General features: G+C 35.4%; 1 protein-coding gene across 1 annotated transcript in view; it reads left to right on the top strand.

Moving 5' to 3' along the window:
* SLIT3 (slit guidance ligand 3) overlaps positions 1-27,196 on the top strand; it is a 772,880-nt gene that overhangs the window by 537,513 nt on the left and 208,171 nt on the right. Inside the window, 1 exon segment of the mRNA XM_074292023.1 lies at positions 25,605-25,676. Coding sequence (XP_074148124.1) covers positions 25,605-25,676 — 72 coding nt within the window.

The following is a 27,196-nucleotide window of genomic DNA, read 5'->3' as shown; positions in this document are numbered from 1 at the left end:
TTGGAATTGCTTTGGATCACTGAATCACTGAAAAGAACCAAATCTTTCATAATTGGTTATCACACATTCTTGTTATTGTGTACAGTGTATTCCTAGTTCTGCTTGTTTTGCTCAGTATCAGTTTATGTAAATCTTTCAGGCTTTCTAAAATCAGCTTATTCACTATTTTTTATAGAATAATAATATTCCATTATCTTCATATACCACAACTTGTTCGGCCAGATGGATGTATACTCATTTCCCAATTCTTTGCTATCACAAAAAGAGCTGCTACAAATATTTTTGAACATGTAGATTCTTTTCCCTCTTTTATGACTTTCTTGGGATACAGAACTAGTAATGACACTGCTGGGTCAAAGGATATGCATAGTTTTTTAGTCCTTTGGGCATAGTTCCAAATTGCTCTCCAAAATGGATGAATCATTTCACAACTCCAGTAACAATGCATTATTATCCCAGTTTTCCCACATCCCTTCCAACATTTATTATTATATTTTCCTGTCATTTTAGCCAATCTAAGAGGGATGAGCTGGTACTTCAGAGTTTTTCAATGTGCATTTCTCTAATCAATGGTGGTTGAGAGCCTTTTTTCATTTGACTATAGATGGCTTTAATTTCATCATCTAAAAATTGTCTGTTCATATTCTTTGGCCACTTATGAATTAGGGAATGACTGTATTTTTATAAATTTGACACTGTTTTTTATATATTTTAGAGATAAAACCTTTATCAGAAACACTAGCTGTAAAGATTTTTTCCCCAGCTTTGTACATCCCTTTTAATCTTGGTTCTGTTGATTTCATTTGTGCAAAAAAAATTTAATTTAATGCAATCAAAGTTGCCCATTTTGCCTTTAATAATGTTCTCTAGTCCTTCTTTGATCATAAATTCCTCCCTTCTCCAAAGATCTGATAGATAAATTATCCCTTGCTCTCCTAATTTATTCATGTTATCCTTTATGCCCAAATCATATACTAGGGCAACTCTTTAAGATTAAATAATGCAATGGATTTGGAGTCAGAAACTCTTGAGTTCAAATCTTGCCTCAGACACTAGGTATGTGAACCTGGACAAGTCATATAACATGTCTGCTTCAGTTTCCTAATCTATAAAATGGAGATGATAATAGTATCGTATCTATCTCTCAGGGTGGTTTTGGGGGACAAGGAGGAATGAGGTGACATTTATAAGGCACTTTGCTAACCTTAAAAACTCTTTGTGAATGAATAAATGAATGGTACATAGCTCTTAAAAATTACAGAGCATGGGCCAGTCTTCACTGGGAAAGTAAGTCTCTCAGTGGAAATTCCCTATACACTAATAAAATAATAATTCTAGCTTTTTTTTAGATGAGGTTATTGTGGAAGAGATCTAAGGTACCTCCTCTTCTGTTTCCCTTGAAATAATAACAATAAGAAAAGAAGATCCCACCAAGAGCTAGTGTGGTACAAAACAAAATTCCCTTCTGAGCCTAAAATATAGATAGCATTTAAGAAATCCTATGGATTTATGATCCTCTCTCTCACTGATCCCTAGGATGCTACCCCTCTTACTTTCATAGATCCATGATCTCACAAGTGCGGGTATTTTCTTCACCACCCATGGTTCTTGTCCTTATATTACAGTATATCCACCATAAAGGATCTAGCTATGTTCATACACCATTAAATAATGTTTTCTGTATTTGCCATTTTTGGTCAAAACCTGTGATTTCATGGGTGTGGGGAACTCCCAAACAGAAGACTCCCTCCACCATTGCAGATCTACACTGTTTCTGCAACTGACAATCTTAGAGAATTGCCTAATTGGAGGTACAAGGGGTGGAAAGGGCAGAAACTATGTCTGTCCTCTACATTTTGTCTTATTGTTAACCAGCTACTAATGTGAGAATGAGTTAATAATCATTACTTCTTTTTAAAAACACCCATACGCCCCAACTTAGGCTAGTATACTTGCTCCATATGTTTAGATAGGCTCCCATGGCCCAAATTTAGTTTTGTTCTGAAGTCACCCCATTTTTTCTGGGTCTTCCCAATAAGCAATAGATTCTGTCTGTGATTCCCTTTAGCAAAGTTTTGGAATCCTCTGTTGGGAAGTATGATTGAGCTGAAGAAGTGCTAATGTTCTATGCTAATGTTTGAATCTTCTACTCTTTGAAGATATTACATCTAATAGAACTCGTCTGTGGTCCATCAGGGCTCAGTGCCAAGCTCCATTGCTATAATCAGATGGCTGACTCAATTGAATTAACTAAAATGTATAGGTTTCCTTGTCTATGGATCCAAAGACACAATATTGGATATGCTTTTAGAATAAATAACCTGTCTGGCAAGCAGTGTCTCTATATCAAAGTGCTGCCTTCAATATCTAATGGAATCAGAAAACTTAGAAAATTTGGGGTCCTCTTGTGTAGGACCCTGAGTTCCAAAACTAAATTAGGAATAAACAAACATTTAGAGTTTATACTACTCTATTTACTATGTGTAAACAGATTTTTTAAAAACCTATTTCTGATGCCATGACTTTATATAAAATTCCTAGTGTTTTAAGAGGGAGCAGAGGAAGGAAGATTCTAAGACTTTACACACCATATATGTCTCTCTCTCCAAAAGTAGAATGACCTATCTCAAGAGATGGTGGGCTTCTCCTTGGAATTTTCAAGCATAATCTCGACAACCTGCATCCAAATACTCACAGAGTTTTACACTGAATCACAGCTCTCAGAGCTGGAAGGGAAACCTTTTATACCTTATCTGAATAGGACCCCACTGTGCAATGTCCCCAGTAAATGGTCAGTCATCCAGCTGTCATTTCAAAACCTCCAGTGAGGAAGAATTTATTACTGCAGCCCATTCCACTTCGGGACACTTCTCATCATTAGCAAGTTTTTCCTTACATGGGGCTAAAATCAGCCTCTCTTCATTTCCAGTCATTGCTCCTAGTACTGCTCTTTGGACCAAGCACAATTCTGAGACTAAGTCTTCTCTTCCATCTGACAGCCTTTCATCTCCTTCAAAGCTGTGGCCTGACACCTCCCCCTACCTCCCAACTAGGTCTTCTCTTCTCCAGACTAAACAAATAGATCCTTTTTTTCAACCTGTTTTCATACAATATGGGTTTCAGTTCCCTCATCATCTTGGTACTTCTTTGGATATATTCCAGTTTGTCAATGTTTTACATAATGCAGTACCTCAAACCAAATGCAATACATTTGTACCATACATTCTATTTAACAAAGTACTTTATGTACATTATCTAATCCAACTTTCAAAACAAATCTGTGAGGGAAGTAGCATAGGTATGGCTATCCTTCTTTTATATTTTAATAATTTTTTTCAACATTCACCTTTGCAAAACCTTGTGTCCCAAATTTTTCTCCTTTTCTCCCCTTCCCCAAGACAGCAAGCAATCTGATATAATTAAACATGTGCAATTCTTCTAAACATATTTCCAATACTCATCATGCTGTACAGAAAAATCAAGTCAAAAGGGAAAAAAACACAAAAAAGGAAAAAAACAAGCAAGCAAGCAACACCAAAAACATGAAAATAGTATAGTTTGATCCATATTCAGTCTCCATAGTTCTCTTCCTGGATGTGGATGGAACTTTCCATCACAAGTCTATTGGAATTGCTTTAAATCATCTCATTGTTGAAAAGCTGTTTTACCTCTTTTACATATGTGAGACAGATAATGGTCTGGTTAACAGATCAGTATTTGAGTGAAACAGACTTGAGTTCAAATCCTACCTCAGACACACACTTGAATGGGTAAGTCATCCTTAAGTTTATGAGACAATTGTACAAGCCTGAAGTTATAGGCTAATTGCCATGTATATACCTGTACCAGTGAAGGATACAATTTTCACAATGTTGAAACCATGGGTCTGGACCTATTATCCCCCCACACAAAATAACTAAAGTTTAGAAAAAGTAAATGACTTGTCCAAAGACATCACTTAGCAAGGTGTTAGATACATAGTAAGTGCTTAATAAATGTTTATTGATTGCCTGACAGATACACAGTACATTTTTGACTCTAAAAACCATTGTTATCTCTACTACATGATATAGTCTTAATTCATTCTCTGTTGCTTCATGCATTTTATTTTCCTCTCCTCAGCTAGATTGTAAGTTCATTAATATTAGGGAACAAATCCTATGCGCTGCCCTTTACTCCCCACATACACACATACACACACACACACACACACACACACACACGCAGCACAATCCTCAAGACATCATAGGAGTCAAATAGAAACTTTTGCTCTTTAATTACTGAGTCTATGAATCAAGGTCCCACATATAAAGCTCAGTCAGTTCCCCAAAATCCTCAAGATTGTACTTTAGTCCTCTTGCTGCTGTGGATAAAGTGTTTGAAAAGAGCAAGGCGATTTCTTCTTCATAGAATCCTTTTGTACTTTGGAATCTGGGCTTGTAAAAAAAACAAACTGGAAAAGGCTAATTCGTTAGATCTGAGGAGCCACTGGCCATTCCCTTTATTTTACAACACAGAAAGCACTTTTTACTTCTTGTAGACTTTATGATGTGATGCATGAAATAGCAATGTAAGTTAGATTCTAAGTTGGGTAAATACAGAGACAGCATTTAAGTTACATTGAGAAGCAGTTGTCAGAAATGTGCCATTCATTCAGAGTCTCTAAGTGCTCTGTCAGGCTTTAACTTGATTAAAATTGAAAACCGCATCACTGGAAAACCAAACGTGAAATCGAAATCTCTTTACTTGGTGCTTTTACATCCCGAAGCCTGGGCTTATAGATTATCCTCAGCTAATTTATGCCATCCTTGTGCCATACATTAATTTTGAATATATTTGTTGAAAATTTCCTGTAGCTTGCATTTGTGGTTGTCAAAGGGGCTTTTATCCCCCAAAAAAATGGTGCTGGTTTTAATTACAATTCTAAATAGCTTCATAACCATCGTGAACTCTGGATTTACATCATTTTATGACAGCCGCACGGTTCCTGCTTTATTGATTTTGTCATCTGCTTCATTACAGTTAATGCAAACCTTTTGTACAGAGATTATTCTGGTGCTGGGTCTTCTGGGAGGGGTTAGTATGACCCAGACTAACCAAAACAGGCCGCACTGTTCCATTTGCAGTGCTGATCCCAGGGAAAATAGGATGAAAAGCTTGGCCAATGGGGCCATTAACTTTGGCCAGAGGAAATGTTACTTGGGGTGGCCAAATCCTTTCTCTCCTCTGATGGTTCAGCATTCTTTGGCTGTGCAGTCCCCCCCTCCTTATTTTAATGGGACAGCCAGGTTTCCTCCACCTTCTGAGTACTCCTCTAAGATTGCTCCCATCCAAGCTTCCTAATCTGTCCTTTACATTAATGAAGATATCCTATTATAGCCAGACACTTGTATGAGAAGATCTCTTGAGTAAAAAAAAATCTGCTTCTCCATAAACCAATAAAAATTTAAAAACCTCTGGTCCACTGGGGAAAAGGAATGCCTCTTTATTGAACTCTCTGCCTCGAGTTTCTCCCTGATCCAATCCATCTTCTACATAAATTACCAAAGTATAGCACTAACCAAGTCATTATTCTCAATGAGTAACAATTATTCCCTTATTAGCTAAAGGATCATTTATAAACTTCTCTGTTTGACTAGTTGACCAGTTTGACTAGACTTTAGAAGTATGAAGAAACGTGATATTAAATGAGGCTGGAACGGTAAATAGGCCAAGTTGTAAATGGCTTTAAATGCTAAATTGGTCCTGTTTAGTGTTCCTTGTACCCAGCATTCCATTTCCCATCCTCAGGCCTTTGAATCAACTATCCCCTGCATTTGGAATGCAATCTCTCTTGAATACCTTTCAGAATTACTAGTCTTCTTCAAGACTCAGCTTAAGTATTACTTTCTCCATTAGGTTTTTCCTGATTCACACCTCATTGCCACTCCTTACTAAAATCACTTTATATTCATTTTATATATAACCATACATGTATGTTTTCTTGTCCCCATTAGTGTATAAGCTCTTTGAGGTCAGACTGTTTTACTTATGTCTTTGTATCCTTGTTTCCTAGCATGCTACTTGGTGCAGAGTATTTACAAAATAAGTGCTTATTGGTTGATTGATTGCTTCCAATTTGGTTGATGCTACTGTTTTTTCAACAATATACAATAACCAATAAATGAGATATCTAGATAATTTGCTATAGTTTTCAAAAATTATGGAAGTCATAATCTTAAACCTCATCTAGTATCATCCTGTCCTCTGAAAAAATGAGATTTCTGAGCCAAAAACAGGATAAAGTATTTGCCCAGGGTTAAAAAAAATAGCAAATATCAAAAAATGAGATTTGAACTCAGGACTTTTGACTAGAAATCCTATGACCTTTCCATCATTCTGAAGTGTTTCTTACCATTGAAGTGAGGTGTGAGAATCAAGATGAATAAAAGTTGAATTCCTAAATGGCAAAGTTGTGAAGAAACTAACATTTTAATGAAAATTTAAAATCCTCTAGGTGACACAGATTGATTGATTCAGGTCATCAAACTTTATGGGCCACTTGTTAAGAAAGGGGCAGAGATCTGGGAGAGCAAAATTTGCCTGGATATATTGATCAGGTGTCTGTATACCAGTAAGAGCACATTGATCAATTTGTGGAATTCCAGAGGTTCTGCCAAATAAGGTAACTGATTTGAGTGGACTTGAAAATCTTTCACCAGAAATCAAGAAGTGGGAAAAAATGCAGTTAGAAGATAACCTTGTTTCTATAATGATCTAGGAAGGTGAAGAAATACGGTTTAAGTAAATTGACAAATCTAGCAAAGACAGAATAAATCCAGAGGCCATAACAAGAGGAGGAGTCCAGAAATGCTCCTTTATTGGAAGATCCCAAAGAAGCAATACTAGAAGGACCTGTCATTATATCTCTTCCCTGAACTACAGATTGTAACCCTGGACAGCTCCTCTTCTCCTTGGAGCTCTAGACTTAGAGCTCTTTCCTTTCATGTCTGAGAGAAAACTTTCTGTCTTCCAGCATCTTGTTGGGAAGAAATGTTTTCCCAATCATATGTATTATAGTCTATCAATAGTTTTATTAATTTTTAATTTTATTTTTTCAATTAAAAATTCTTTTACTCCCTCTCATCCATAAAGAAAAATAAAACTATTAATAAATATGCACAGTCAAGCAAAAAAAATGCCCAAATTGGTCTTGTTCAAATGTGTGTGTGTGTGTGTGTGAGTGTCTCAATGTGCCTTCACTCTATCACCTCTTTATCAGTTATCACAAGTTCTCTGGAGTCATAATTGGTTATTAGATTGATGAGATATCTTACATTTTTTTTCAAAGTTGATTGTTTTTACAACATTGTTATTGCACAAAGTGATCTTCTGGTTCTGTTTAATTTACTCTGCATCACTTCATACAGATTTTTACAGATTTCTTTTTATCCATAGTTTTATAAAGTAAGATCAAAGTGTCAAATGACCATTTTCTTTTTTTTATTAATTTTTATAATTATAACAATTTTTTGACAGTACATATGCATAGGTAATTTTTTTTTTACAACATTATCCCTCGTACTCCCTTCTGTTCCAAATTTTTCCCCTCCTTCCCTCCACACCCTCCCCTAGATGGCAGGCATTCCCATAGATATTAAATATGTTATAGTATATCCTAGGTACAATATATATGTGCGGAACCAAATTTTGTTGTTGTTATTGTTGCAAAGGAAGAATTGTATTTGAAAGGTAAAAATAATCTGGGAAGAAAAACAAAAACAAAAAAATACTAATAATGCTCACAGTTTACACTCATTTCCCAGTGTTCCTTTTCTGGATGTAGCTGATTCTGTCCATCATTGATCAATTGGAATTGGATTAGTTCTTCCCTATGTTGAAGATATCCACTTCCATCAGAATACATTCTCATGCAGTATCATTGTTGAAGTGTATAATGATCTCCTAGTTCTGCTCCTTTCACTCAGCATCAGTTGATGTAAGTCTCTCCAAGCCTCTCTGTATTCCTCCTGTTGGTCATCAAATGACCATTTTCAACAACTTCGTGACTTTTTCGTGTTGTTTCTATGACCACACTTTTCCAGAGAACAAGTGGGAATGTGCCTCACGAACACAGAAGAGATAGAATTTTGCAAATAAATGGGGTTGGCTTCCCTGGGAAGCTGCAACATTCCCGGTCCTTGATCACTACAAATCTAGTACTCAGATTTAGTGACCTCACCTTCTTGGGTCATACCTTTGTCAACTTTGGAATGATTGTTTCCCAAGAAAACTTTAGTGGGAAAAATTAGTCCTTCTTTTAATCTTATTCTTCACACTTGGGATTTCACTTTCACTTACTGGTAAAAGAGGAACAGAAAAAGAAGCTTTACTATATATACCTAACAGTGATTTTATAAGGTATGATATATATATGTATATATATATATACATATATATGTATGTATATTAATGAATTTCCCATTCCAGAAAAATGCTTGCAATAAAATGAGAATCTCTGAAGGGTGTGAACATTCAATTGTCTTATCTCCTGTAATGAAAACTAAAACTCAGTTTTTTCCAAATGAGATAAAATGTTCTAGAGTTTCTGAACCTCAGCTCTGTTTATGAGAAATGCCCTTAATTCTTTTCCTGGAATCTTAAAAAGAGGTTGGAAATAATGTCTTCATGTTTTTACCTAAGTGCTCATGCTTAAAGAGAAGCAGGCACAGTTCAAGCTGAAAATGATTACTTGAATGGGCTATAGTTTCTCTATCCTTAAGTCATTGTTTCCTCTATGACCCAGTTTCACATCACTGTCTTTTTTAGTCTTTTTATTCCTTTTGATAGCCAACTCTTGTATTTCACTGAATCATTGATTTAGTTCCTGAAGGAAGCTTACAGGTCATCTAGTTCAACTCCACCATTACTTCTGAAGAAAATGAGACCTAGAGAAGTAAAATATGGTTCAATGGGAAAAGTACTAGATTTAGAATCAAAGGACCTGGCTAATTCTCTGCCCTTGGGGAATCCCTTCTAAGTCTCAGTTTCCTCATTTGTAAATTAAAGCCAATAGGCTAGCTTATCTCTAAGGTTCCTTCTACCTCTAACTCTATTTTCCTGTGGCTTGTCCAAGTACATACAAGACTCTTTCACAATGTGTTGATGTAATTTTGTTTTTATATACATTTCTCCTACAAAAGTTTTTCATTAGTAACAATGCATAGCCTTCTCATGCCCAGCAGGTAGCTATACCCCATGAGTGATGCAGCAACTTTCATTCTTTGGAGATTGTGTTATCATTTGATGTTTAAAAATGGGTCTTTGTTTCAGGGAGAGTTTTGGCTACTTAAAAAGCACTATGAATTTTCTTTCACGGTTTACTCTCTCCTTCTATTAAATTTTGTGCTCAATGCATTGGGCATTCTCATAGCCCATCAAGTATTTTCATTGTCTTACTCTTAACAGGTGCTCCAACTATTCCTACTTTTCACCAGAGCTATGGTGACATGGGCCAATTTGAGAGCCTACACATATCTGGGAGAGAATGGCTTCCTTCCAGATTGGGCATTTCCATTTCCTACATTTCTTGACCTGGTTGATCTGCCATCATCACATAGTATAATGAGAACAGTGTTAGATTTTGAGTCAGGAGATCTGAGTTCTAATCATGACCATAATATTTTATAAATCTGTGACCCTGAGCAAGTAATTTAACATCTCCACTAATCAACTAATTTAACAGATGAGTATCCATTTCTTCATCTGCAAAATGATCAAGTTTATACGATTTACCTTATAAGGTAATTGTGAGAAAAGTACTTTGCAAACCCTAATATTCAGTAGAGTTATTTCTCTTTTGTTCTAAACTTGTGATTTCACTATAGTGAAGAATTTGTGTTTAAGGGAATTCCATATACCAATTCAGACTATAACTGACAGATAGCCTTAGAGAGTGATTTGGAGTCATTGGGAGGTTAAGGGACATATTTAAGGTAACATCTTTTTCTAACACAAAGGCCAACTCTCTACCCACTAAACATAGTGAGTATACGGCAATAAGCAATCAAAAAAATTTGTACAAGTACAAAGAATAGTGTTTATATTCTAATGGGGGAGGCAATAAGCACATATTCTTGTTGGGGCATCCCTGCTTCACTGCCCCTAAAAGATGAAGAGGAGGAGGGTCATATATGTTTATAGAAAATGAAGGGCCATAATGGATACTGAGCTCCACAGTGCTGTTGCTCTTGTTCTCACTTGCTCTCTCGATTGCTCTCCCGCTCCTCTTGCTCTCCCTTGTGCTCCCTCACACTTGCTCTCATGCTTGATCTCTCTTTTCCTGTGAATGTCTGTGTTTGCCTCAGTTTCCTTCTCTCTTTTTCTCTCCATCTCTCTCCATCTCTTTTCTCCTCTGAAAAATAGGTGAAAGACCTCATATAAGTCAAAGGAAATAATCTGAGCAGGAGTGTTATATTTATTCTTTGAAATGCAAATATTATTCAACTCTCCATTCTCTGTGATCTCAGTTAATGCTATAGAAAAACTAAAAAGTCAATGACCTAAAAATATTTTTAAATTGGCTTTAGCATATGTTATATAACTCCCCCTCACCAGGCAATTTTACCTTCTCAGTTCTATTATAATTAGATTGATATTAGTTTGCAGTCCCTAAGCACATCCTGATGATAGCCCCAAAACATGCTAGGAGAAAGAAACTAGTCTTAGATAGGAGAAGAAATGGTATAGATGGTCCACACATTGGACAGACCAAAAGTTACCTTCATCCCTATTTCTCATCATGTGGCTAATTATTTCTTTTCAAATCTAGATATATCTGCTGTCTCATCACCTATTCAGAAGTTTAGTTCCTTTCTGACATCTTTCTCAACTAGCTTTTCATGAGTTTATGCCATTAAAAAACAATAGAATGAAGTCTCTATAAAGTCCTTCAATGTCCCCCGAAATGTATGGCTATCCATTTGGGTAATAGGTATGGGGGTGTGGGTGTGGGTGTGTGTATGTGTGTATTGCAACAGTGATAATTGTATCTGTAATCTGGAGGTGTCAGATATTCATTGAAATAATAGCAAATAAAAAATAGAAGTCTAGACTTTTTTGAGCATCTTCAGTCCCCAGTAAGATAACACAGCAATCAATGCAGACACTGCCTCTTTTCAGCAATTAACTGTAGACTCATTGATGCCCCAATAACATGAGGTTAATAAGATTTTTAAAAATTGATTTGCTTTGAATGGTGCTTAACTAAAGACCACCAATCCTTAAAATTTTTGTATGCATGTGTTTCTTTTACCCATACAGCTCCATTCCTTTCTCAATCAAGGTAAGGCTAGTTATTAGCTCAAGGAAGTGCTTCTATCTAGCATTTTCAAAAGACAATCTAGAATTACATGTTACATGAATTCTCCATAGACAAGGAGAATGAGATATTCCCCCATGCGAATGATTGCTTTCATCTAGAGAACACCAACCAAGACTCATTAGGTGCCCCTATACCTAATATCTGTCTGTTTAAAGTGATAGAAAAAATCAGTTTTCCTCCAAGGATGGAGAAAAACTTGGTTTGCTTTCAAATTGCCCATCGAGTCAAGTAGATTTGTATTCAGAGTTACTTTTACTTCTAATCTAATCTTTTGGCAACAATAAAATTTACCCTTGGGTTTGCAACTCAGCCTGTCCCTTCTCTTAAGCCGAAGCTTTTGCAGGACAGTAACAATACATGCCTTACCTATTTCAACTCCACAGAAATCCCAAGTAATGATGTTGGGGCAAGAGAAACACACATTTTTCTACTGGCCTCTTACCCCAACTCTTAGCTTATAACTAGATTCAGACCTGCCAAGATAAGCATATCCTTTGCTTTATTAAGCCATATTCAAGACCTCAAGGGCAACTAGGGGATAAGAGAACTGGGCTTGGGATCAGAAAAATTCATCTGTGTGGCTGTGTGACCCTGAGCAAGTCACTTAACACTATTTGCCTCAGCTTCCTCATTTATAAAATAGAGTGTGAATGGCTTTGCTATTCTCAGCAATACAATGATTCAAGATTTCTCTGAAAGATAGTAAAAAATGCTATCCATACCCAGAGAGAGAAATGGTTATTCTGAATACAGATTGAAGCATAGTTTAAAAAAATTTTTTTTTTGGTTTGGTTGTGGGGGGAGGGGAATCTATGTGTTCTTTTTGCATCATGACTTTTATAGAAATGTTCTGTGTAACCTCACATGTGCCTCCTCAATGGGGGTAGGGGGAGAGAAAGGGAGAGAATTTGGAACTCAAAATTTTAAAAACAAATGTAAAAAATTGTTTTTTACATGTAGCTGGGAAATAAATAAAATATTTGTTTAAAAAATAATAAGCTGGAAATTGTAAACCACTCTAGAATCCTTGTTAAGAAAACCCCACTTGGGGTCTTGAAGACTCAAACATAACTGAAATGACTGGACAACAACTTAGAACCTCAAATGAATTTGTGATAAACTCAATGTGGATTGTCCCATGCAGCCTACTACATCTCCAACCTCCCACCCCGTACCTCTACCAACACTGTAGATCAGATCCATCCATGTCTGCCTCTTGTCCATGTCCTACCCAAAAATTCACACGGGTATTCTAGCCAACCTGTTAAATGCCTTTCTTTCTGCTCTCAATCCAAGGTTACCAGTGAGTCATGCGGATTAATAACTTTTGTTCTCTCCATATGACCAGCTGATTTTTTTCTATTTGTACATTTTCATGAGAACATTGTTTACTCTGCTTTTCCTTTGAACATCCTTAGTATTATATGTTGTAGCCTGCTTGCACCTGCCATGTACCTCTCCAGTGTCCTCTATATGTTACTAATTTTTAGTTTTTCAGAAGTTATCATGTTCTTAGATTCAAATGACAAAACTAGTAATTCATATTTAATTTTTTTTAAAAAATCAGGCTTTTGTTTCTGAGAGAAATTCTAGGTCATTAAAGGAGCTTTATGATTTATCAAAGGCAGTCCAGGCTTGAAAAGACATAATAAGAAAAACATTCTTTTCTCTTTACTCCCACCTCAGGCATGTATAACAACAAAAACATCACTAAGTGGCCTATGTGACTCTAATATTTCTTTACTTCAATCTGTCTTATATACTAATACCTGACTTCTTTATTCATCAACTTTATCATATATTTTCCCTACTTAAAAACATCTGGAGGCTTCTTTTTACTTATAATATCAAATCTTGATGCCTTTAATTGACTTCCACACTTTGGCCCCATTTTACTTATCCAATATCATTTCCTTTCACTCTCCTATATATCACCTCAGTTCTAACTGAGCCAGATTCCTCACGGTCACTAGCAGGCTAGGCTCAGTCCCTACCTCTAAATCCTTGAGTGTACTATTAGACTACCAAAAAAATGCACTCCTTCCTAAGGAATTCCACCTGTACCATAGAGTACAGTTTAAAATGAATATCTTCCATCTAGGGGAGGGGGTGGAGGGAGAGAGAGGGGAAAAAATTGGAACAGAAGGGAGTACAAGGGATAATGTTGTAAAAAAAATTACCTATGAATATGTACTGTGAAAGAAAATGTTATAATTATAAAAATTAATTTTAAAAAATTTAAAATAAAATAAAATGCATATCTTCCATGAAAGCAGAACATTGTAGGCAGAAGAAACAGCATGAACAAAGGCAAGAGAACATAAGGCATGTACAGTGCAAGGAGTATAAAGTATGTAGAGAGAGGTAGTCTGAAATAATGAAAAAAGGGTAGGTGGCTTTTGTTTTTCCAAATGAATTTTGTTATTACTTTTTCCCATTGAATAAAAAAAGGATTTTTTTTTATAATCAAACACTAGGATGGCTGAATCTATAAATAATTAGGATGCAATTGTCATTTTTATCATATTGACCCTGCTTATCCATGAGCAATTAATATGTCTCCAATTATTTAAATCTGATTTTATTTGTATAAAAAGGTGGGTTTTTTTTATTCTGTTTATAAAGTTCTGGAGTTTGTTTTGGCAGGTATATGCTTAGGTATTTTATGTTGTCTAGAGTTATTTTAAATAGGCAATTTTTTTTACTATCTCTTCTTGCAGAGTTTTGTTTGTGGCATATAGAAATGCTGATAATTTGTGGATTTATTTTATATCCTCTATTTTGCTAAAATTATTAAATGTTTCAACTAATTTTTTAGTTAAGTTTTTGGGAAAGGTAGAATGCAAACAGATTATGGATAGCCTTGAATGGCAGGTAAAGGAGTCTGAACTTTATTTATTAGAAAATAGAGAACCATTAGAGGATTTTGAGCAAAGAAGTAGTACTACCAGATCTCTGCATGAGGAAAGTAAGTATGGCCAGGGTATGAAATACGATGTAGACTGAAGGGAAAGGTACAGACAGCAGAGAGGGGAGTTAATAGGAGAATAGTAGCAGAAAGGTTTTTTAGACATGGATGCTGCAACAATCTAGACATGTGAGAATAGGGATCTGAACTGGGACAGTGGCTAACACAGGAAGGAGGATATAAAATGTCCCATGGAGGCAAATGAAGCCTGATGTGTGAGATATGACAAAAGAAAGGCCATTCTTTGTTGAATAGAGTATCATTTAAAACATTTTATGTGGGGCAGGAAGGTGACACAGTGGATAGTGCACTAGCCCTGAATCAGGAGGACCTGAGTTCAAATCTGGTCTCAGATACCTAACACTTCTTAGCTGTGTGACCCTGGGTAAATCACTTAACCCCGATTGCTCAGCAAAAACAAAACAAAACAAAAAATTTGGAGATACGGTCTATGAAAAGATATAGAAAAGGGAATATCTCATACAGAGACTATTTATGTACTATATTGCAAATAATAGGTAAAAGTTTTAACTTGATTTCCATGTCACTTGGGGAGATTTATTTGGCTTTCACCTGTGACAGGTATATGAGTCTGACTTATATGCTATTAAACCAATGAGAACCGATTACAACTCATTGGGGAGATGTATTTTTTAAATGGGGCTCTGACACTTTAAACTCTGCACTGATATTGATAATAATGGTAATGACAGCATTTACATAGTGCTTTAAGGTTTACAAAATACTTAAATGTCTTTTGCTCCTCATAGCTCTGAAGTTGGTGCTTATCACTCTTCTATGAAGCAGAAAATGAAACACCTTGTTCATGGTCACACAATTAATTAATGTTTGAGGCAAAATCTGAACCCATATCTTATGGACTCTAAATCTAGTACTCTATTCTTCTTGGCTATCTTGCTATCTATACTGAAGGATCTATGTTTTCATTGATGTGAACGCTTCTTTTCCCTAGGCACATCATAACTCCCACACACACATACACTTTATCATTCTGTGAATTTCTTTATCTTTATTTATTTCTTTATTGGTATTCTATAGAGTACCAATTCAGTTTATTGAGTACTCTGGGTAGTTTAGTGTTCTAGTGGTGTGTCATTTAATGTTAATAATCAATATTGATATGTAGCTATATATTAAGCATTTATTGTTTGTGCTGTGCTGGATGGTGAAAATACAAGGTCAAAAATGAAAGCTAATCCTGCACTGGAAGAAGTTCACATTCTACTGTGGAAGGAATTTTGTTTACTTATTTTTTGCTGGGCATAGGCAAGCAGTACTAAAAACTTGGAGAGGTAGAAGTAAGGAGAAAAAACTGTGCATTTTGGAGATAAAGTCTGTGCAAAGATATAGAAAAGGGAATATCTCATACAGAAAATAGTTAGTGAGTGAATTTGGCTAGAATATAGAGTACATGAGAAGTAATTTAAAGTAGGTGTTTCAGGACAAATACAAAAATATTACTTTATTTATATTGGGAAATGAATATTATTAGGCAAATATTCTGTATTAGATATTTTAAGTAAGTGCTTTACAGATATTGGCTCATTTGAGCTTCATGGGAGGTAGACACTATAATTATCTCCACTTTATAGTGCTGAGTCAGATAGTGATTAAGTGACTTTTCTAGCATAGTTTATAAGTGAGTCTGGATTTGAACTCAGGATTTCCTGTCTACTGTACCACCTAACAGTAGATTAGATTAGACAAAACTTGTGCTTAATTGCTCCAGGCACTGTGCTTGTTTAACATTTTCTCTACTCTCAGAACATGAACATACCATCAATACCCCTGAGGATGCCATTTTAAATACTCATATTTCATTGTTAATGTGTTGTTGTTTATTTACTCCTTGAATATGTCTTTTCATTTCCCTTTGGATCATGAATAATTTTGACTTGATCTGAGATCTCTAAGGCCTTTTCTAGCTTTAAGTATTCTGTAATTCTATGAAAGGAAAAATTCCCCTATGTGACTGGCCTTTCTCTACATATTTCGCAGGAAGATTATGTTTTCCTGGCAAGACATTTTCTAGGTTCTTTTATTTTTCTTGTTATGATCATTGTCCACTAGTCAAACTTCTTTTTAAAAATGCTGTTCATCAAAGTTCACAACTTTACTTTGAGCCAATTCCCTTTTTTTTTTTTTTTTTTTTTTTTTTTTCAGAATCAACAGTTTAGTGAAACTATTGGTTAGGGTTAAAACCATTGTCATTATATAAAGTGATTTCACCTTTGTTCTTTCTTCTAATTTAGTGTTAATTTTTTACCTTTTGCTCTAACTTATCGATGATCTGACTACACTCAGGCAATCAATTCTGAAATGACATCCTTATTACTAAACAAATGTTTCTCTTTAGTTAATATAGTTAATTTTATCACGTGTGTTTGAGTTTGTGATTTTGTTAGATGTCCATCATGAGTAGAACATTCCATATCCCTTTTTGGATGATCTGTATTAGTGAAGCTTGTGAGTAATATATAATACTTTCATCTCTTTCATTTATCTCCAACCATATTTTCCAACATTTCCCACAATTTCTATCCATAATACCCATCTTTTAATTGACATCCTTGAGTATCCAAAGTTGATATTCATTTTTGGAGATGTGGTTCAGGGGGAAAACTTTTGAGCTTATAGTCACAAAATCTGAGTTTGAATCCTAATTGTGTGACATTAGATAAGTCATTTGACTTCCATGAGCTCACATTTGTAATAATGAGTGGTTTGGAATAGATAATCTCTAAAGTATCTTCTTCTAACTCTAATTTTATGAACCTTTAGTTTGTAAGATGTTGTCAAGTTTTTAATTAAATTTCTGCTTCATTCTCGGCGGGTTGCATAGATTTAAACCAAATGAGAGACAGCTTCAAGAGACATTTTGGTGCAGTGAAGAGATCTCTGGGTTGTGAGTAAAGAGATCCATTTTCTACTCCCAGCTCTGTTACTGATTTACTGTATGATCTCTAGACTTTACTTGTCTGATTCATAAAATGAGAGGATTGAATTAATTGCTTTCAGAGTCCCTTCCAATTCTAATATTATATAATTCTGCAATTTCTTAGTTGAGAAATCCATATGGAGTCTTAAGGGAAACTGAAAAATTATTTAGCATCTTGAGATCATAATGGATATAAGTGCTGAACCAGTCAGGGAAACTTGACTTTAAATCTTGTTTCACACTAAGTATGCTACCCTAGGCCCGACACTCCATCTCTGTTAATCTCAATTTCTTCATTATACAATGGAGATAATTATATTATGTATCTCACAATGTTATTGTGAGGATCAAATGAAATAACATATTTAAGGTATTTTGTAAATTTTTAAATGCTAAATAATTATAATTGTCTTCATTATTATTATTATTTTATTCTCCAAAGTCCTCTTAAAGTCTAAATCCTTTGATTTGCCATCTTTAACCTTTTGCAATTTAAATTCCATTCCATATTTGCTATATAAACTTGACCAACTATGGGATAATAAGAATTGCATTTCCTACCTCACAGGCTTCATAGGATCACTTACTACAATGATTTAGGTTAACAAAAAACCTTAGAGATTTTTTAGATGAGGACCTAAAACCTAGATAAATAAAAGGGCTCATTTAAGGTTACATAGTTTAATAAACAGTAAAGCCAGTATTGGAAACCAGGATTTTTTTTACTCCAATTTAGTAGCAGAAATGTTAATGTTATTTTTTAAAATAATTAACCTTCTGTAATAGATGTCCTGGTACCACTTGTCAAAAAGAGAACATGAGGCTAGATGTACTTAGGGTGACAATTCTTATATAACCCACAAATTGGTGCTTACAGTTCTTTCTGTCTTGTCTTGCTCAGAGGAAATGTGTCTTGTTCTAGATTGTAATTGTCAAGCTTATTAACACAGACTGTGCTGGTTTATCTTTATAAAGCTTAAAGGAGAGGAAATTCCAAAGACCCTGGAAAAAATGTAATATGCTGTTGTTTGTGCTACTGGGTTTAAAAAAAAGTGATGCAAGAGATAACTTTTCATACCCACTAACAAAAGCACATTTCATCTTCCCGGTTTTTTACTCCCTCTACCCTTATGTGACGATGTCATTGAGGAACAACCGATGGTTATCACTCAAGAGTGTAACTAGGGAAACCACAAAACCTGCCTCAATTGCTATGGAGACAGCCATTTATTTGTTCGGTCTCTGACTATTCATTACATCAGCAGAGTAGAAGACTCAAATACGGACACTTTTCCAAAAAAAAAAAAATTCTTTAATGCCCAAAATAAGAATAAAAACACACACTGTGCTTCCTTCAGATCTGCGTTTGCCTGCCTCAACACATTGCAAAATGCAACTGTATAAAAATATTCCTATCTTTAAAAAAAAATTAGATACTATAGTATGTTTTCATTTAAAGATGCCTAGTTTTAGTGCCTGGAATCCTGGTTCATGAATAAGCAGTTTTACCAGGATGCATTCTACTAGGAGAAGTGGACTAAAAATGAGTTCATCATCAGCTTGGACAATTTTGCTTTGGTGTTAAAGGTTCATCCTAAGGAATCAATTCCTAAAAGCCAGATCACCACAAGAAATACAAATATTGAGCCCAGCCCTTATTTGTATGGTTTGGACTATGGCATATTAAGATTTTTAAAAATCAGATAGATAAGGACTTTTCTTTTGATTTGAACATAGTTAAGATTTATTTTGTTTTGTTTTCATTTGTAGGAGCTAGAAAAGATGGATCCCCAAGTTAGGTTCAGTCTTACTTCACACCTACCTGAATTCATGTTGTTTTATTCCTTTTTTTTTTCTTTTAAAGATCTCAGGTGGTAACTGCTCCATTGCTCTGCAATTTCTTCTTTTTTTCCAGTTGCAAAATTCATTCGCAAAACTCCTAACAGAGTAAACATGCAAGTGGAGTTATTGATATTTCTCACTGATGTGTAAAATGTTCCTTTATTCTCTGAGCCTTGATGCCCTTCTTGTTATTAATCTATCATCTGTGTTTGTACTATGGTAGCGCTTTCCTGCCTGACTATTTATTAGAGGAAATATAGCTATTCTTCTGCTGAGAAGTTGCATATGTTGAACAGCAATATGAAATATATTAAATAAAAGGTATTAAACCCGTCTAATGGCAAAGCATGCATAATGATGCTTGTTAAATAGATTCATGTTTAAATTTTTAACTAGGCTCCAGACGGGGCATACAGATCATAGACCTTAATTAACCTAGGACTTTCTTCTTTATAATGTTGATTCAGTTGGTTGAATTATAAAAGCCCTAATAAACACAATTATTCAAGTATCTTTGTATATGTATGTGTTTGTATTATAAATACAAATACAAAAATGCAGATATCTATAAAATGAAATATTACTCCAATTTTTGAAGATGTGTCAATACAGAAATTTTAAAAACCCAAATATAAATAATTATATCTATATCACTAAAATACATATATATACAGTTATTATGTAGACATGGGTCTCTAGCTAAAGATACCCCTTTTATGTATTTATAAATATTTATATATGAATTTGCCTAAATGAAGTTTAGGAAAATTTTGAAAATGTATCTGTTTTATCTTTTGAGATTATTTTATTCTTTCAATGTATGATTATAGTAGCTATTATAGATATAAAATTAGTGACATTTCATTAGCAGCTTATAGGAAAGATTTTTGCATACAAAGTATAACTAGTACTCAGTCAAATAAACTATATACATTTCCTTTGAACATTTATATTGTCTCATTTTGCTATCTAAAATAATTTTATTTGGATTTTTACTCTCAATTGAAGACTCTTGCCTTTTCTAGACAAATATTTTTTATAATTCCATTCCTTCTCTTAAAAGAAAAAAGTCTTAAGAGTATCATAAGAAGCAACATTCAAAAATGTATCAGTTTCCTTGCTTTTTATTTAAAAGACATTTGAAACAATACAAAACAAAAGAAAACCAAAAAGAAGGTTATGAACTCTTATGTTTTTGCTGCTTTGTAAAATTTTATTTACCAACCTTGTTTTTAAATGTTATAGGAATCACAATTCTATAATATTATTTTTGTGGTTTGAGGCATTAAGATTTTTAAAAAAATATGATGCCTCCAATACATAACCTGGAAAATAAGATCTGTTATATGATAAATGTATTTATGAGTACATATTAATTAAAGTGAATTAAAATGTTTAAAAAAAAGCCATTCTCTTCTTGATATTACACAATCAGAATTTGAAGACTCTGCTTTAAAATGATTATTTCCTTGCAAACAAAAACTTTGTCTTCATCAATACATACAAATATATATATATACCTAGTACACTATTGGGTGCATAGGAAGACTATGAGAAATCTTTACAATTTTCTTTGTTTTATTTATTCAAAAATATGTTTTGACTTAGAAATTAATTTCCTTAATATTTTAATACAGAACATTTCTGTCAAATTTCTAAGTACAGGTTAACTTAGAGAATTGGTGGCCCACTCCAAAGAATTTGGAAAATAATCTATTTGATAGCTTAGGAAACATTTTAATATTGCTGTCTTAGCCGCCCCACAGTCCTTAAGCAGAGTATCTTGCTAATTTGGTCTAAAACATTCTAATAATATACAAAAAAAAAGATAGCTCTCAAGGAGGGAATGTATTCTAAGACAACAGCCATATAGGTTTTTATTTTGAAAGGCAAACAATTTAATCATTTATTCCCTATAGTAAACAGACTTGATTTTCCATTTCTTATTCAGATTTGTTAGGTTTGGGATGTTTCATTTTCAAAAATAAATTTCTAATGCCCTAATGGAGAAAGGAAGAAGAAAAGGATAGCTATGATATTTCTTACAATGAAAAGGAATAAAAATACATTTTCTTCTTGAGGTGAAATCTATCATCTCCTGAATCTTTAATCTTGCTAATTACTGTTCTTAGTTCCTAAAAAAATTTTATCTCAAGTTTTGAAATATTTACCCAAACTTTAAACCACTAAAAAATTTTGTGGTCCATTTTTAGCTTGAAAATGGAAATTTAGATCAAATGTCCAAAGTAGAAATAGGATGGCATATTACACTTACAAATGAGAGTTCTTACAAAAATTCCATCTTTTGTTGTTTTGAGAAAGTAATTTTACATTCTTACATCAGCTTTCGGACATTTGCCTGATCGACTTTGGTGCTTTCCCAGAGCATCAGAGCAGCTGGAAAGCCATTCTTGTCTCAGGGTTCGTCTGCTACCTTTTTCACTTCTTACTAGTGAATTCCAACTGCAGAATCTGTTATCCCAGGAGTTTCCAAGGAAATCAAAGCAGGTAATTTAACCAGACAAATTCCAGGACTGCCCCACTCACCTTGGCAGAAGAGTTCTGAGCAAACATGCAAAGTTGAAATCCAGTGCTCTTTAGCATGCCGAAGAAAAACATAAGCAGTGTGGGGTTTTTTTTAGCCTCAACTAAGGATGCTTCGTGTTTAACCTCTAACATTCCTGTTCCTCAGTCTATAAACAGTCAGATTTCCCCTTCCAAACCTTCTTCCCAACGCCTATGAGGCTTTCTCTCCAGGACTAAAGAGGATACGCTTTGGATCTGTCCCTTGACAAGGTATTGAATTGTCAAATCTGAATCCAGGTCTGACATTTTCTAAGTCTCAGCTTTTATATGTCCAGAGGTCTTCATTTCATATAGATATGTGGGAGTATATTTCATTAGCACTGGAAAAGTGACTTCTTGTGGCTGGGAAAGTAGAAATAGTTAAGCATCCCAAGAATGGGAATCCCAATGGGCTGTAGAGTCTTTGGAATGAAGTCTGTATGTAACTAAGAGGTATGGGTCTTTTTGTTTACTTTAAAAGGGTATCTTAAAACAAGTTCTTTCAAAGGCATGAAATGAATTTTTGACATGGGAACTTGAAACATGTATCTGCAAACTCAAGTTAAGTCATCCCATAGAAGTAGATGTCCAAGGACAGATGCCATCATATTGGCTCCTGAAGTTTCTTATGTTTGTGTATCCTAATGACAAGACTATTAAAGTTTATTTCCAGGTAACCTGTTTCTTCATAATCAGAGAAGTGTCAGTTTTGTGTTTATTTTGCTTCCTGTGGCCCACAATAATGTGAAACAATTTTTATGTCTCTAATTTCTATAAATTTAAAAAAGTTATTCTTGTGACATTTTGGAATCAAATATTTATTTACTTTGCTTTTTCTGTTGAGACCATCTCATCTACTAACTAATTTCTGGACATATTTTTTGACTCTGAAATATTGCAGAAAATAGAAACATCTGGCTTTATATTCGGTACTATGCATACAATTTGGTCTCAATGATTGGCTGAAAATTTCGATTTTCATTTGAGTTTGTGGCTTCTCATAGATCGAACTAGAGAACGGCATTATAAATAGTGTGATTTGAGTGTGATTTTTTGACTAGCACACACACCAGTGACTGTAAAACTCTGCTGCTTGGGCTTAGCATAGCAAGTATTGTTACAGTGAACAGATGACCATGCTAGTTAAAATAAACAGGACTACATCCTCATAAGTGAAGAACAAAAATGAAACCATTCAAATATCCATATTTCAAATTCTGATGGTTTTTATATGTGTTTTAAATAGCTACTACATAAAGCAGACCTAGACAATTATATTTATATGTTAAACTTAGTTCCCTTTACTTATGGTTAAACAACTACCTGTCAACTGGGACTGTCAAGTGAAATTTTTAAAAACATCACATAATTGACATGATATATTAAACATTCCGATTTGCCTTAAGGTGGCCAGACTCTATTTCTAATAAATGCTGTTTCTGGGGGGCTCGTTCACCCTATAAAGGATGTCAAATATCATGGGAGGTTAAATATGAGAATATAGTAGGGATCAGGTAGGCTGGAATTATCTTTTTTCCTCTAGAAATATTTTTCTCCTTGTATACCCACTTCTCCATTGCTGTTTTTCTTTTGTTCTATTTCTTCCCCTCTGAGGTCTGGCTTTATAATGTTAAACACCTACCATTTAAAATTCCCTGTGTTTTACCTGACATTCTTGGAAAGTTAACTAAAATGTTCTGGAAATATGACGGATCAATAATACACAACCGACACAGACCTCTTTGATCTTTCGGCAGAAATTGAAGACCAAGAGCTTGCCGATCTCTGGCCACCATCCTAGAATCCAATCTGATTACTTAAATGCTATGCTGCTTAGATAGGATTGTGAGATTTTGCCTAATTCAGCAGGTCCCATGAACACTTTCTTGGAGCTGCAAGTCAATTGCATTATATTTCCTCTCAGTAAGGTGTGGTAGCCTTGCCCTGGGCTTCTGGGTGCGGTGGTTGGGAAGCGAGGAGATCAGACCGCTGTTGATCAGACTAGCCCTTCGAATTTCGATAAATCTGGAAGATCATACTAAGTTGCTTATATGGGACATTAATGGGGAATGGGGAACCCCGACACTTACAGAATAGCCATAGGATGTGTTACATGCTGGTATGAAGAACTACTTCAAGGAAAATTAGACAGACATGGCCTAGTGTGTGACTTTTGTGGGGATAAAATCCCAGAAGCAGCTTGAAATCATCGTTATTCATTGAGCTCACAAACTTAAAGAGTATTTTAAACTACTACTGAGATGCTAAGTTCCTGTTTCATTTTTAAAAAAAAAATTAAAATGCCTAAAACTTATTTGTGAACTTTTTTACTAAAATGAAACAATTTCTCACAACAATACATAGAATCTTTTTATACCAGAGAATAGAGACTGGGCACATAGTTAGGTGTGTTTTATACATATGCATAGATACATATACGTGTATTTTATATATTCAACAACATTTTCACCATGACAGCATCATTCTTTTAAGAAATTTGGACAGCTTTCATGAAGATCATCTAATATATCTTTACGCTTTTCTTTAAGGAAGATCAGATTGTCTCTGAAAAGTGGCATACATACCATATAAATCATAATTCATGTGATAGGGCTTCCCTGAGTGGAGAGACATTTTTCCTGATTTTTCTTAAAGTTTATCTTTAAATTTTCTGGTACTTAGGGTCAGTTACTAGGAATATTGTAAGAAGATTCATCAATCTAAAGCTAAAGAGAAAAAATTGTCAATTGTGAATTTAACAAATTTTTTCCGAGATTATATGGGGTGTATGTACGCACATATATTTTTAATTCCCAGGCATACATACAATAAATGTCTAGATGCATATGCTGATATACAATAGAAAGGCTCTACATGCATTATGTTTTAAAATGTTATTTTCCAAAGTGTCTCCCAAATATCTGAATCTAGTTAAAATTCTAGTGTCTTCAGTATGTACTAAAAATGTGAAACTAATAAAAACATCTTTTTCTAAGACATAAGTAAAACACTCACTAGATAGCAGGGATTGGGTAGGGGGTGAGAGAAAGAAAGGAGGCACTAAATAGGTGCATTTAATCCTTCCCAATTTAAAATGAAGTGGTCCCATCTTCCTTTAAGGCAGTAACTATAATGCTTCCTTCCCCCCCTCCCCCCCCCCCAGTGCTTCTATCAATGGATTTCTTTAATGCTGATGATGGTTGGTGCAGTTTGTGGGAATCTGTATTTAGTCAGAAATGTTTCAATAGAATGACCTACCAGATGGGACCAGTAACAATGCAGAGAGGCATCGAACCACCACAGACATTTGGTGCTTAGAATAATAAAAAGACTATAAAATTAGATTAGTTGAGTCTAATTTGGAATTGGTATATTCCCCATGCACCCTTGCAGCTCTTGGGCAGATAAAGCCCTGAGATTTAGCACTGTGTCAGGACAGAGGACTGCAACTTCCAGTAAAAGGGAAAAGAGAGAGAGGGAGAGAGCGAGAGAAAAGAGGCATTCTGGGAGGTCGCAGAGGGCAGAGCAGTGACCTCCAATGATTTACAGGCCTTTAGCTTAATGAAATTGTTTCAGTGACATGACAGTAAGAGCTCGTAATGGATTGGATGCCCTAATGTAATGAAATTACTCCCTTCTGCCTTAAAAAAAAAAAATGCGCAATTAATATTTACTGAGACCTGACAGCCTTTGGTTTGCTTGTCTGTGCAGTTCTTTCAGACAGTCAGTGTGGAGAGACAGAGCAGCGTGGCAGGCAGTGAGCAAACCTCCTCTCTGGTGCCGAGCACAGACTGCAAAGGGGTAGAGGGACACACCAGTGACCAAGGGACGCCGGGCCCCCTGTGCTTCAAGGCAGCCCCCAGTCCTTCCCCACTCAGCCTTCATGCTCTCCCCTTCATTTTCTGCAGGCAACTGGACAACAACCAGATCAGCTGCATTGAAGATGGAGCCTTCAGAGCCCTACGTGATTTGGAGATCCTGTGAGTTGATTTTGTGATTTGTTCTTCCTATGTGTGTGGGTGAGTGTGTGAGTATGTGTGTGTGTGTGTACATTTCTGGGTCCCTTGCTGCAATGCTATTAAAATTGGAAAGGGATAGAGCCCTCTGGGTTGTCTTGGTCAAAGAGTTGCAAGCAGCAAAGTGTGATTTCTCACCTCCCACAAACTGGGGTTCCTCCTAATTAAGTCACAATAGAGCCGCTGCTCCGAGGGAGCTCCGAAAATGCCATATTTGTTGCTGGGTGAAACAGATGGACTGAGGCTGGGCAAGAACCTTCCACGGTGAACAGCTAAAGCGTTTTAGAGTATATGTGAAGAGAAACGATGGGTAACAGGTTTTGGGGGGAGGGAGATTGGAGAAGAAGGCCGGTTAGCATTACCCTAAATCAGAAAGGGACCTCTGGGCTGGGGGCAGGTGCTAATCTCCGGAGAGATCTTATTGCAAGGCATGGAGACAAAAAAACAAACAAAAAGTCCAGTCATTGTTGCTGAGCTCTCTCTAATTTAAATCCTAACTTTACACACTGACCCTAAAGGACCAAGGAAAACAAAGGCTGTAGGAGGGTCCCCACTGTGATCACCACCCACAATCTCCACCCAACTTGCCTGGGGAGACAAAAACATTGCTGATCAAAGTGTTCTGGAGCTAGTCACATAAAGTTTCCAAGTGGCATGAAAAGGCAGCCTGATTACAAACCAGTGGGGAAAGTCCTCTGTGTCCCACAGTCGGGCAGTTCTTTCGGCTATGAGGTGTGATTGGGTGAATGTAAGATTTTGATAGTGGTCATGGAAAGCTATACTTTTCATAATTTGAAAATATAAAAAAAGATGCTGCTTGGATAAAGAACACTGTACTTGTCTTTAGTCAACTATGTGACCTTGGACAAGACACTTCATGTCTGTTTCAGTTTCCCCATCTATGAAATGAGGAGGTTGGGGTAAAAGGTCCCTAAGTTCCTTTCTCCTTAAAGTATCCTATGATTTTCAATTATTCTGATGGTATCGTTTCATCCAGGAGAGAGGGGTATATTAGAGATTTATTTTATCCTTTCCTTAAAATGAATGATTCAGAAACTGAAGAATATGTATCTCTGACTCTCAGATGAAGGAATGAATGCATGCATGAAGAAGTCACCTTTGTACTTGAGGGAAGAAAGAGAGAAAGAAAATTCCCACTCTGTTCACATACCCAACCTGAACCCTGCCCTGAAGACAAAAATGAGTTGAAAAAGGCCTAGCCACATTATTAGTGAAAGAGATGATTCAGAGAAGGATCATGGGAAATAAAAGGGAGATACGGATGCTGTGAGACTTTTGAAATTTGATGAGAGAGGCAAAGTAGCAGAATGAAAAGATCACCAGATTCAGTGAACAGGAGTCCAAATTCCAGTACTTTTTAGTTATATGGCTGTGGGCAAGTCACAATCTCTGTAAACCTCAGTTTCCTCACATGTAAAGGAATGATAATAATAATTTTGCTACCTGACTTAAAGGCTGGTGAG

The sequence above is a fragment of the Sminthopsis crassicaudata genome, chromosome 2 (genome assembly GCF_048593235.1).
Source record: "Sminthopsis crassicaudata isolate SCR6 chromosome 2, ASM4859323v1, whole genome shotgun sequence".
Taxonomy (NCBI): domain Eukaryota; kingdom Metazoa; phylum Chordata; class Mammalia; order Dasyuromorphia; family Dasyuridae; genus Sminthopsis; species Sminthopsis crassicaudata.
This window is presented reverse-complemented; position numbering and strand designations above follow the sequence as displayed.